This window comes from Mustela erminea, chromosome 14 (assembly GCF_009829155.1).
Source record: "Mustela erminea isolate mMusErm1 chromosome 14, mMusErm1.Pri, whole genome shotgun sequence".
NCBI lineage: Eukaryota > Metazoa > Chordata > Mammalia > Carnivora > Mustelidae > Mustela > Mustela erminea.
In genome coordinates this window covers 12,212,628-12,226,435 of record NC_045627.1, presented here as the reverse complement: position 1 = coordinate 12,226,435, position 13,808 = coordinate 12,212,628, and the positions used below count along the sequence as shown (strand labels likewise).

At 36.4% G+C, this 13,808-nt stretch overlaps 1 protein-coding gene across 1 annotated transcript in view; it reads left to right on the top strand.

The window, feature by feature from the left end:
* The first annotated feature begins 456 nt into the window (after positions 1-456).
* Positions 457-13,808, top strand: part of LOC116573599 — a 273,878-nt gene continuing 260,526 nt past the window's right edge. The window contains exons 1-2 of the mRNA XM_032313763.1: positions 457-525; positions 11,254-11,305. Coding sequence (XP_032169654.1) covers positions 457-525; positions 11,254-11,305 — 121 coding nt within the window. The remainder of the gene's footprint in view (positions 526-11,253; positions 11,306-13,808) is intronic.

Below are 13,808 nucleotides of genomic sequence, written 5' to 3'. Positions count from 1 at the left end.
GTGCTGTCTAGCTATGAAGAGATATGGAGGAAACTTAAATGCATATTACCAAACGAAAGAAACCCATCTGAAAAGACTTCACAGTGAATAACTCCAACTGTAGGACTTTCTGGGAAAAGGCAAAACCACGGAGTCAATAAAAAGATGGATGGGGGTGCCTTAGTGGCTCAGTTGGTTGTGTCTGACTTAGGCTCAGGTGGTGATTTTGGAATCTTTGGATAGAGCCTGGTGTTAGGCTCCCTACTTACTGCAGAGTTTGCTTCTCCCTTTCCCTATACCTCCTTGCCCCTCCACTGCCATGATCTTTCTGTCTCTCAAATAAATAGATAAAGTCTTTTTAAAAAGGTGGGGGAGCTCAGTGGTTGCAGGTGTGTATTTTTATATATGGTGGGGGGAGATGAACAGCAGAACACAGAGGAATTTTAGGGTAGTAAATATATTCTATATGACATCATAATGATGAATTTATGTCAATATACTTCTGTCCCAAACCATAGAATTACGATACCAAGAGTGAATTCTAAGGTAAACTATGAACTTTGGTTGACTATCATATGTCAGTGTAGGTTCATCCTTTATTTAAAAAAAAAAATACCATTCTGAGAACACTGTTGGTAATGGGAGAGACTATGCATGTGTTGAGATAGGGTGTATATGAGAATTTTCTGTACCTTCCTCTCTGTTTTGTTGTAAACCTACACATACTCTTAAAAAGTCCAAGAAACAAACTGAGGGTTTTGGAGGGGAAAAGAGTGGGGGGTTAGGTGAGCCTGGTGGTGAGTGTTAAGGAGGGCACGTAGTGTATGGAGCACTGGGTGTGGTGCATAAACAATGAATCTTGGAACACTGAAAAAATAAAATAAAATTTTAAAAAAATACCAAAAAAAGAAAAAAGTCAGGTTAAGAACAGCTGTGACTCTCCTTCCTTCTTAAGCAAACAATAAAATGATTTAAGAATGGAATGACCCATGTAGTGAAGTGGATGAGTGGTAGATTATAAATTTCTGGAAGGCTGAGGCAGATGGAAGCTTGTTGGAAGAGAGAAAGCAAAGAAACTGCTGCCAAGAACACACAGGATGGGGAATAGAATAAAAGAGAAAGCTGCCCAGGGAATGGTGAAAGGCTCTGGGTCAAGACGGGGTGGAGACCAGGGAGGCTGAGAAGTGTGAGGAAACACGGCCACCATGTTGCTCTGTAAACACATAACTGGAGAACTCCATTATCTTACTAAATTCAATGATGTGTCTTGGGAAAATAAGAGCAGCTAAATAAAGTTGGTACATGAACGCCAAATAAAGTTCTCCTCCTTCAGACATCTAGAGCCCACAGTATACAGACACACTCTGTGTCCAGGGATATACAGCTCCGACCTGACTTCTTCAGGGAAGGCAGACTACCCAGGAAGTAGGCTTTCTGCATGCTTATGGTTCATTGTTTGCTCTTTCTACCTGCTCACAAATCATGAGCAAACAGTGTATGGTGTTCTCTTCAGAGAAACGCCTCTGGTTGTTGGATCTAGAATATTATTGGAGTGATGTCACTCAAACCTGTAGATTTCTCAGGGTTACAGGGTGAATCTGTGTAAAATCTGCTAGAAATTGAGACTTTTTCTTTTCAATAATAAAGTTACTAATCAGTTTTTGTGGAAAATATACAATTCATTGAAATAGCACTACATAAAATAACTCTGTCTTTATCCTGAGGATAAATCTAATCAAGTAATGCAAATTAGCTTAACTAAAGAATATTGGTATCAAAATCTTCATGCTAAGCTATTCACTGATATTACCATTGGGAAAATTTTCTGAAAGCTCCAACATGATGAGATAATGTCACTAATAATAATGTGACAGCATGGGATTAATTGTAGTTAGGCAATAAGAGTGAAATGTAAATATTAAATTTATAATATGTGCGTTATGACATCAGTGACAAAATTCTGTACATAGAGATTTTACAGCTGTTCTAAAGCATTTCCTAACATTAAATATGGTTAATTCTCTGGAAATCCAACTAATGCAACATTTTTGTAATGGAGGTAGTAGTTTGAAAATTATTTAATTTTTTTTTCTTTTTCCGATATCATTAGTTCAAGAACCTGTAGGGGAATGATACTCGTTTTCTGGCTCTTATAAATAGGATTTACTATAAGAACATAAGATTGAGGGACAGGCATTCCTGGGCGAGAACTGATTTTCTAAATTCCTTTATCCCTGCCTCAGCATCTCACCATCCAAGGGGGGGGTCCTACACTTAGGGTCCTCTATAAGAGTTGTGTGGATAACTAATTTTTTATCTCACAGCTTTTGCATCACAGAAGTGGATTGATTTATTTTTGGAAAGTCATTGGTATGCAATCGCTGTTCAATGACAAAACAGAACAGTTGACCCTTGAACAACATGGGTTTGAACTTTACAGGTCCCCTTATACTTGGATTCTTTTCAGTAAATACAGAACAGTATTATAAAACTATTTTCTCTCCCTAATGGTTTTCTTAATAATATTTCCCTTTCTATAGCTTATTTTGTTGCAAGAATACAGTATATAATACATAAAACATACCAAAAAAAGTGTTAATCAATTGGTAATTCATCAGGAAGATGTTTAGTCAACAGTAAGATATTCATAGTTAAATTTGGGGGGAATTCAAATTTGTGGGTTGGTGCCCTTAACCCCCACATTGTTCAAGGGCCAACTGCAGTTGGTAATTAGTTACAGTGCTTTGCTATACATGAATCACAATAAACATCATCAACTTATGTTGTCCAGAAAATTGTAGGTCTTTCTAGACTTCCCAGCATTGAGTTTCTACCAGTTGCTCAAGGTGAAGAAGATTAAAGACAAAGTTTGACTTTTGGGCTTTCATAATGAGAGTGTAAATTGTGACCCCCTAAGATTGTCTGTGGAGGATTTTAATTGGATTCTAATCACAGTTGAGAACTTCATGTTAATTTAACTTACAAAAGGAAATGCAGCCCTAATTATGAAGATCTAAAAGCTAGCAGTTCCTCATTTAAGCCATGTTAATAGAATTATCTTTACTGGCTTATCATCAGGATCCCCTTTTCAAATTATAGCTGAATTCTATTAGTTTCTCTTTTCCTCTTTTCCTGCCTCTCCTTTCAGAATCAAGCTGTGGGCTTATTGCCCATCAACCATTCACCTACAGGTTTTAACATCAATTTTTGCCTTAATCAGTAATTTTCTTAGAATTTGAAAAAAAAAGATACCATTTCTTTTTTTTCCACCTTAAATATATAGAGTTTTTGTCAGTTATACTTCAGTAAAGCTCTATTTAATAAATCAATGAAGATTTTGTATTATTGAAATAATACAAAGGCATAGACATGAAAAATGATATCATTTCTTAGACATTTAACTGGAATTCTTTTAAAGAGGTTTTGCTGGTTAACAGGGGCCTTTGGTTATCCTGAAATTCAGTTCTTACTGAATAACTGCCTTCTTCTTTCCCTTCAATTGCCAATTTTCAGGTTGAGGGGTTGATTTAATAAATAGGCTTTTGAATAGAGAAAGAATAGATTTTTCTGGCCTTTGTGAGTGGACATAGATGAAATGTGTTATCCTCCTCTTCCTTCTCATGTTCATGTCATTATAGTAGCCCCTGGGCACGTCTTTGGGCTGGACACGATGTCCCACTGACACAACATTAGAAGTTTCTTTGCCTCCAGACCCACCCAGATGTCCTAAGTCCATCTCTGGTCTTCCCTGTCTTAGGCACAAAATCAGCACTTTATCCAAAAAAGTTCATCTTGTCAGTGTGAATGTTACTAGAAAAATCTGCATGAAGGAAGCTCATTGCTGCTGGGGTGGCATTGCTTGGGTACCATTTCATGGAATGTAGTCAGAAAAGAGATAGTTTGGAAATCATAAGCTCACCCTGATAATTTTTTTAAATTTATTTTTTATTTTCAGCATAACAGTATTCATTATTTTTGCACCACACCCAGTGCTCCATGCAATCCATGCCCTCTATAATACCCACCACCTGGTACCCCGACCTCCCAGCCCCCGCCCCTTCAAAACCCTCAGATTGGTTTTCAGAGTCCATAGTCTCTTGTGGTTCACCTCCCCTTCCAATTTCCCCCAACTCCCTTCTCCTCTCTATCTCCCCATGTAACTCCATGCTGTTTGTTATGCTCCACAAATAAGTGAAACCATATGATAATTGATTCTCTCTGCTTGACTTATTTCACTCAGCATAATCTCTTCCAGTCCCGTCCATGTTGCTACAAAAGTTGAGTATTTGTCCTTTCTAATGGAGGCATAATACTCCATAGTGTATATGGACCACATCTTCCTTATCCATTTGTCCATTGAAGGGCATCTTGGTTCTCTCCACAGATAATTTTGTTTCATTTGAGTATTAGTATTCATTAGTATTAGCATTTTAATTCTTTGATTTCTCAGTTGTGCCTTTTCGCCTAAGCTGAAAATCTTGTTTTTGACATTAGCCAAATTACTTATTTTCCTTGTTTTCATAATGTAAAAGAATAGTATCAAAATAACAAGATATTATTACTAACAATAACTCTACAAGATTTACTCTAGTAAAACACCAGTGAAATTTGAAATTTCTGGATCGTTCTTTTCAATCCTACACAACATCCCTCTAACTATGTATACGGTATTAAAAAAACCTCTCTATTATTAACCATTAGATATATGATTACATTGATTTGTTTTGAGTTGTCTTTAATTTTTAGTTTTTTTTATAAAGGTAACTCTTTGGCTTTTTTTTTTTTAATTTTTTTTTTTTTTATTTCCAGCATAACAGTATTCATTATTTTTGCACCACACCCCGTGCTCCATGCAATCCGTGCCCTCTATAATACCTACCACCTGGTACCCCAACCTCCCACCCCCCGTCCCTTCAAAACCCTCAGATTGTTTTTCAGAGTCCATAGTCTCTCATGGTTCACCTCCCCTTCCAATTTCCCCCAACTCCCTTCTCCACTCTAAGTCCCCATGTCCTCCATGCTATTTGTTATGCTCCACAAATAAGTGAAACCATATGATAATTGACTCTCTCTGCTTGACTTATGTCACTCAGCATAATCTCTTCCAGTCCTGTCCATGTTGCTACAGAAGTTGGGTATTCATCCTTTCTGATGGAGGCATAATACTCTATCCCCAGGGGTACAGGTCTGTGAATCACCAGGTTTACACACTTCACAGCACTCACCAAAGCACATACCCTCCCCAGTGTCCATAATCCCACCCCCTTCTCCCAAACCCCCTCCCCCCAGCAACCCTCAGTTTGTTTTGTGAGATTAAAAGTCACTTATGGTTTGTCTCCCTCCCAATCCCATCTTGTTTCATTTATTCTTCTCCTACCCACTTAAGCCCCCATGTTGCATCACCACTTCCTCACATCAGGGAGATCATATGATAGTTGTCTTTCTCTGCTTGACTTATTTCGCTAAGCATGATACGCTCTAGTTCCATCCATGTTGTCGCAAATGGCAAGATTTCATTTCTTTTGATGGCTGCATAGTATTCCATTGTGTATATATACCACATCTTCTTGATCCATTCATCTGTTGATGGACATCTAGGTTCTTTCCATAGTTTGGCTATTGTGGACATTGCTGCTATAAACATTCGGGTGCATGTGCCCCTTTGGATCACTACGTTTGTATCCTTAGGGTAAATACCCAATAGTGCAATTGCTGGGTCATAGGGCAGTTCTATTTTCAACATTTTGAGGAACCTCCATGCTGTTTTCCAGAGTGGCTGCACCAGCTTGCATTCCCACCAACAGTGTAGGAGGGTTCCCCTTTCTCCGCATCCTCACCAGCATCTGTCATTTCCTGACTTGTTTATTTTAGCCATTCTGACTGGTGTGAGGTGATATCTCATTGTGGTTTTGATTTGTATTTCCCTGATGCCGAGTGATATGGAGCACTTTTTCATGTGTCTGTTGGCCATCTGGATGTCTTCTTTGCAGAAATGTCTGTTCATGTCCTCTGCCCATTTCTTGATTGGATTATTTGTTCTTTGGGTGTTGAGTTTGCTAAGTTCTTTATAGATTCTGGACACTAGTCCTTTATCTGATATGTCATTTGCAAATATCTTCTCCCATTCTGTCAGTTGTCTTTTGATTTTGTTAACTGTTTCCTTTGCTGTGCAAAAGCTTTTGATCTTGATGAAATCCCAATAGTTCATTTTTGCCCTTGCTTCCCTTGCCTTTTGCGCTGTTCCTAGGAAGATGTTGCTGCGGTTGAGGTCAAAGAGGTTGCTGCCTGTGTTCTCCTCAAGGATTTTGATGGATTCCTTTCGCACATTGAGGTCCTTCATCCATTTTGAGTCTATTTTTGTGTGTGGTGTAAGGAAATGGTCCAATTTCATTTTTCTGCATGTGGCTGTCCAATTTTCCCAGCACCATTTATTGAAGAGGCTGTCTTTTTGCCATTGGACATTCTTTCCTGCTTTGTCGAAGATTAGTTGACCATAGAGTTGAGGGTCTATTTCTGGGCTCTCTATTCTGTTCCATTGATCTATGTGTCTGTTTTTGTGCCAGTACCATGCTGTCTTGATGACGACAGCTTTGTAATAGAGCTTGAAGTCCGGAATTGTGATGCCACCAACGTTGGCTTTCTTTTTCAATATCCCTTTGGCTATTCGAGGTCTTTTCTGGTTCCATATAAATTTTAGCATTATTTGTTCCATTTCTTTGAAAAAGATGGATGGTACTTTGATAGGAATTGCATTAAATGTGTAGATTGCTTTAGGTAGCATAGACATTTTCACAATATTTATTCTTCCAATCCAGAAGCATGGAACATTTTTCCATTTCTTTGTGTCTTCCTCAATTTCTTTCATGAGTACTTTATAGTTTTCTGAGTATAGATTCTGTGTCTCTTTGGTTAGGTTTATTCCTAGGTATCTTATGGTTTTGGGTGCAATTGTAAATGGGATTGACTCCTTAATTTCTCTTTCTTCTGTCTTGCTGTTGGTGTAGAGAAATGCAACTGATTTCTGTGCATTGATTTTATATCCTGACACTTTACTGAATTCCTGTATAAGTTCTAGCAGTTTTGGAGTGGAGTCTTTTGGGTTTTCCACATATAGTATCATATCATCTGCGAAGAGTGATAATTTGACTTCTTCTTTGCCGATTTGGATGCCTTTAATTTCCTTTTGTTGTCTGATTGCTGAGGCTAGGACCTCTAGTACTATGTTGAATAGCAGTGGTGATAATGGACACCCCCGCCGTGTTCCTGACCTTAGCGGAAAAGCTTTCAGTTTTTCTCCATTGAGAATGATATTTGCGGTGGGTTTTTCATAGATGGCTTTGATGATATTGAGGTATGTGCCCTCTATCCCTACACTTTGAAGAGTTTTGATCAGGAAGGGATGCTGTACTTTGTCAAATGCTTTTTCAGCATCTATTGAGAGTATCATATGGTTCTTGTTCTTTCTTTTATTGATGTGTTGTATCACATTGACTGATTTGCGGATGTTGAACCAACCTTGCAGCCCTGGAATAAATCCCACTTGGTCGTGGTGAATAATCTTTTTAATGTACTGTTGAATCCTATTGGCTAGTATTTTGTTGAGTATTTTCGCATCTGTGTTCATCAAGGATATCGGTCTATAGCTCTCTTTTTTGGTGGGATCCTTGTCTGGTTTTAGGATCAAGGTGATGCTGGCCTCATAAAATGAGTTTGGAAGTTTTCTTTCCATTTCTATTTTTTGGAACAGTTTCAGGAGAATAGGAATTAGTTCTTCTTTAAACGTTTGGTAGAATTCCCCCGGGAAGCCATCTGGCCCTGGGCTTTTGTTTGTTTGGAGATTTTTAATGACTGTTTCAATCTCCTTACTGGTTATGGGTCTGTTCAGGCTTTCTATTTCTTCCTGGTTCAGTTGTGGTAGTTTATATGTTTCTAGGAATGCATCCATTTCTTCCAGATTGTCAAATTTATTGGCGTAGAGTTGCTCATAGTATGTTCTTATAATAGTTTGTATTTCTTCGGTGTTAGTTGTGATCTCTCCTCTTTCATTCATGATTTTATTTATTTGGGTCCTTTCTCTTTTCTTTTTGATAAGTCGGGCCAGGGGTTTATCAATTTTATTAATTCTTTCAAAGAACCAGCTCCTAGTTTCGTTGATTTGTTCTATTGTTTTTTTGGTTTCTATTTCATTGATTTCTGCTCTGATCTTTATGATTTCTCTTCTCCTGCTGGGCTTAGGGTTTCTTTCTTGTTCTTTCTCCAGCTCCTTTAGGTGCAGGGTTAGGTTGTGTACCTGAGACCTTTCTTGTTTCTTGAGAAAGGCTTGTACCGCTATATATTTTCCTCTCAGGACTGCCTTTGTTGTGTCCCACAGATTTTGAACCGTTGTATTTTCATTATCATTTGTTTCCATGATTTTTTTCAATTCTTCTTTAATTTCCCGGTTGACCCATTCATTCTTTAGAAGGATGCTGTTTAGTCTCCATGTATTTGGGTTCTTTCCAAACTTCCTTTTGTGGTTGAGTTCTAGCTTTAGAGCATTGTGGTCTGAAAATATGCAGGGAATGATCCCAATCTTTTGATACCGGTTGAGTCCTGATTTAGGACCGAGGATGTGATCTATTCTGGAGAATGTTCCATGTGCACTAGAGAAGAATGTTTATTCTGTTGCTTTGGGATGAAATATTCTGAATATATCTGTGATGTCCATCTGGTCCAGTGTGTCGTTTAAGGCCTTTATTTCCTTGCTGATCTTTTGCTTGGATGATCTGTCCATTTCAGTGAGGGGAGTGTTAAAGTCCCCTACTATTATTGTATTATTGTTGATGTGTTTCTTTGATTTTGTTATTAATTGGTTTATAGAGTTGGCTGCTCCCACGTTGGGGGCATAGATATTTAAAATTGTTAAATCTTCTTGTTGGACAGACCCTTTGAGTATGATATAGTGTCCTTCCTCATCTCTTATTATAGTCTTTGGCTTAAAATCTAATTGATCTGATATAAGGATTGCCACTCCTGCTTTCTTCTGATGTCCATTAGCATGGTAAATTCTTTTCCACCCCCTCACTTTAAATCTGGAGGTGTCTTTGGGCTTAAAATGAGTTTCTTGGAGGCAACATATAGATGGGTTTTGTTTTTTTATCCATTCTGATACCCTGTGTCTTTTGACAGGGGCATTTAGCCCATTAACATTCAGGGTAACTATTGAGAGATATGAATTTAGTGCCATTGTATTGCCTGTAAGTTGACTGTTACTGTATATGGTCTCTGTTCCTTTCTGATCTACCACTTGTAGGCTCTCTCTTTGCTTAGAGGACCCCTTTGGCTTTTTTTTTTATTTTGAAATAATTTTAGACTTACAGAAGAAATTTAAAAATAGTGCAAAGAATTCCCATATATCCTTCACCCCAATTCCTCATCTAATATGAGTTTCTCATATTAGAAACTCATCACTTTTGCTTTATTATTTTGAGAATTCTTTCTACACATATGTTTAGACATTTTCCCCCTCGATCCATACAAGATGTAATGCCCCTTTACCACTAAATATTTCACATTGTTTCCTAAGAAGGACATTCTCATTCTGGCTCCATGTTCGCTTGTTGACTCCATCGTATTGTTCTTTCTTCTGTGACTTCCTCATTGTTTTCTTACCTCCATGGTCTGAACATTTTTGAAAAGTACAGACCAGGGGCATCTGGGTTGCTCAGTGGTTGGACCTCTGCCTTCGGCTCAGGTCATGATCTTAGGGTCCTGGGATCAAGCCCTGCATCAGGCTCTCTGCTCAGCAGGGAGCCTGTTTCCTCCTCTATCTCTGCCTGCCTCTCTGCCTATGTGATCTCTGTCTGAAAAATAAATAAATAAAATCTTAAAAAAAAAAAAAAAAAGAAAGAGAGAAGAACAGGCCACTTATTTTGTGGAGCATCCTTCACTTTGGGTGTGTGTGATGTTTCCTCATGATCTGATTCATGTTATGTATTAAACAAAACTCAGGAGTACCATACAAGTGCCATGGTGTCCTTCCAGTATATGGATGCTATCAGAAGGAACATGGTGGTTTTTGTCTCATCACAGTTAATGCTAACTTTACTTGGTAAGGGTTAAGTCTGCTGGGTTTCTGTACCACACACTAATAACTTTTTCTCTTTGGTGATTAATAAACACATTGTGAAGAGATATGTCTAAATGTCCTATTTATCATAGAATTTTTTCACTACTTTTAGCAAAGATTGGTGCTTCTTCTCTAAAATAATTATTTATTGGTTGCTTGATAATGAGTTTATAATTTTACCATTCTCTCTACATTAGTTAGCATTCTGTTATAAGGAAGATATTTTTCTCTTCCTTTCTCCCTTCTTCCCTTCTTTCCTCCCCCTCTGTCTCTCTCTCTCTCTTTCTTTCTTTCTTTCTTTCTTCTTGTTTTCTTCAGTTTGTAATACTGTGTTGTCACCATTACTTATTTTGCTGCTCATATTGTCCCAGACCGGTTAATGGGAGCTCGTTCATACTGACATTTGTGACCCTCTGCAAACCCCTGTTACTTTTTTAGCACTGTCTTTTAGTATTAGCTTTTCAGCATATCTTTGTTTGGGACCTGTTCCTCTTACATCACATGTAATTGGATCTTACTTTGAGAACCGAAAGGAAAATATTTTTCTTTTAATGGGTTAAGTTCTGCCCATTGATATTTATTGATATGACTGAATCATGTTGTCTCAGTTCTGTCTTATATTTTATGTTAGAGATATTATGGTATATTTGGTATGTTTTTTTGTGTGATTTATTTTCTGTGGTATTTTATTTTAAGAATTCTTTGGGTATTCAGGAAAGTTTGTATTTTTGTTTTAGTGATTATCTTTGTACTTATACGGTTTTTAATGCCCCTGGTCCCATATCTTTTCATTTCATCTTCTAATATGATTTATAAGTCTTTCATACAATGTTTAACTCCCTTCTCTTGTCTATACAATAAGCAATAACTTTTCCTGCTTCTTTCTACTTGTTAAAATTTGCTTTATTTCTATTTAACAGAGCATATAACACATGACATGTTACTTACAATATAGAACTTATTGTTCCTACTTTATCTCTACTAATCTTAAATAAACTTCCTTCAGTTTGTTTTGATGTACAGACAGATTTGAAATCCATTCAATCTTCTCCAAGCTGAAACTAAATGATTATTCAGCTCTTTATGGACATAAGCTTTGAATAAGATCATTTGCCTCCTGTGTATCTAGTTATACAATAATCTACCTTATATCTTGCTCCATACAGGTTTTAAAGGACTTATTGCCAGGCAAAAAGGGAGTAAAGAGAAAAGTTGAAGGTACATTGTCTATGTGAATGAAGTAGGTTTTAAGAAATAGATCTCAGTGAAGAAACTGAGAGTTTATATAATTTTATAACCTACGTGGATTCATACATCTTGGAGTCTTAGTTATGTGTATATTGATAAGGGGGGGAAAGACAGAACAGATAATTATTGAGCAGTTATGATCTGCCGTAGGTGCTGGACTATAAGGATGAGAAAGACATACAATATTCATGGCTTAATGAATCCTTATTCTAACGAAGAGCCAGACAACATAATTAAATAAATAAATATTGTTTGTAAACACATACACCATCATTATAAGAACAAATATGGAGGAGGAACAAGTAATAGGACACACTGGAAAAGGAGAGACAAAAATAATTGGTGGGAAATAGAACCTATTTAGATCTTAAAATCATTTGAACTCCTTCCAACATAAAATCTGAAGTAGCCATAGTGTTACAGTTTACTTGCAGAAAATATTCTTCTTAAACATTTATTAATTTTTTGCAGATATTTATTGATTATTAATTGTACAGAAATCATCTTTATTTGATCCCATTTAGTTTATGTTTTTTATTCACCAATAAAAGTCTTTATCATTTTAGATATTACATATGAAGAAGGTAGCAATTCATCACAAAACTAGCCAGGATGTGGAAAACAAACACATTTGTTTCTCTTTCTACTACTTGAATGTGCTCATAAGAAATCATATTGAGAATCTTAATTGTTCTTTCTTTATGAAAGATTAGAATGATTTAATATGATCACACTTACCGTGCCTAATAGCAATGGGTAAAGCTCTGAACGGCTAAGGATAAAGAAGAATGAATTTAATTTCATGAATTTAAGGCTGGCTCTTTGTTTTCAATAACTTACTGGTGATACAGTATGACTGATATTCAGTCATATTGAGCTTTTGGTTTTATTGAAATTATTGATGTAGCATGTAGCAAAGCCCAGGCAGAAAAAAAAAAAAAAAGCCTAATGAAGGCAGAATTCTCTTAGGATTGCCACTTACCTTGACTGTTATGATATAGTAGATGTACTGAATTCAGGCATCGATATATTTTGTAACATTATTTATAAGATGTTCTTTAACTTGGAATCTTATGAACATTATATATGATTTAATGTGAATGGCTAAATCAAACTCTGTAGTAATAAAATATAAATTTTTTTAAAAAATGGATTATAAAAGAGTGGATTCTAACCAGACTAGGTCCATGTTTTTGAGGAAAATCAGAAGGAATTAAAATTATGATTTTCTTTCAGGCTTGTGTAAGGCTAATGACATTTCAATACATGTACAACTGTCAAAAATAGCAAGTGTGGGGCATCTTATTTATAAATGCATAATTGGAAGAAGAAAGAACATCTATAATTTTATTACTAGAAACAAGTTTGTTAATATTTTGTTATACTTGTATCCAGTTTTTTAAAATAGTTAAGATGGCTATTATGGAGGGCACTTATTGCATGGAGCATTGGGTGTGGTGCATAAACAATGAAATCTGTTACACTGAAAATAAGTTAAATTAAAAAATTTAAAAAATATAATTTGAGCTTTTGTCATTTCATTTATTTATTTATTTTTTAAGATTTATTTAGGAGAAAGAGAGAGCAAGTGGGGGAAGGGCAGAGGGAGAGAGTCTTCAAGCACACTCCCTGCTGTGGGCGGAGCCTGGACTAGACTAGGGGGTAGATCTCAGGACTCTGAGATCACAATCTGAACTAAAATCAAGAGTTGGATGCTAATCCAACTGAGCAACCCAGTGCCCGTGAACTTTTGTAATTTTAATTTAGTGTCACACAAGAAACCTTTCCTCATGTTTATCGTATTTATATTTTGAATGGAGTTTCTTAAAGTTGCTACACTATCTCTTTATAACTATTCTTCCCATGAAAAATATTAACTTGAAAAACAGAAGCTAAGTTCAGGAGAAATATAGGTGACAAACAGTCTCTGGTGTACAATATTGGTAAACAAAACCCAAGAATTAATTGCAATAAAAATTTGTCTGTGTTGAAAATTAGATAGAAAAGGAGCTTACTAACAGAACAGAACTCAAGGGCCTATGACATACAAGGTCATTTTGAGTCGTGTCTAAAGCAATATTAAATGGCTTTTGCAATATCTTATCCTTTAATATCAAAGGTATATTGGTTGTACCATCTTGGTAAAAACGTCTGATACTATATGACATAAATAAACAGGATTAACTTTCATAATCTCCTGGATATGATTTCATGATAAAATGCTTATGTAGATGACAAAGGTGTAGAAAAGAAGTCAATGAATTTATGTATTTTTTCAATCTATTGTTGTCACTGCATTGAATTCCTACTATTAAATCTGACTTCAAGGAACTGCAGGATATTCAAGAACAGGACAAAATCAACATTCAGGGATGTAAGATCTTTGGCAGAGCTTTTTAAGAAATGAGATACCATCTAATTGCCTGTTCCTTAGCTGTTCATCTCTTGAAGTTCACATTGCATAGTTTTCTGC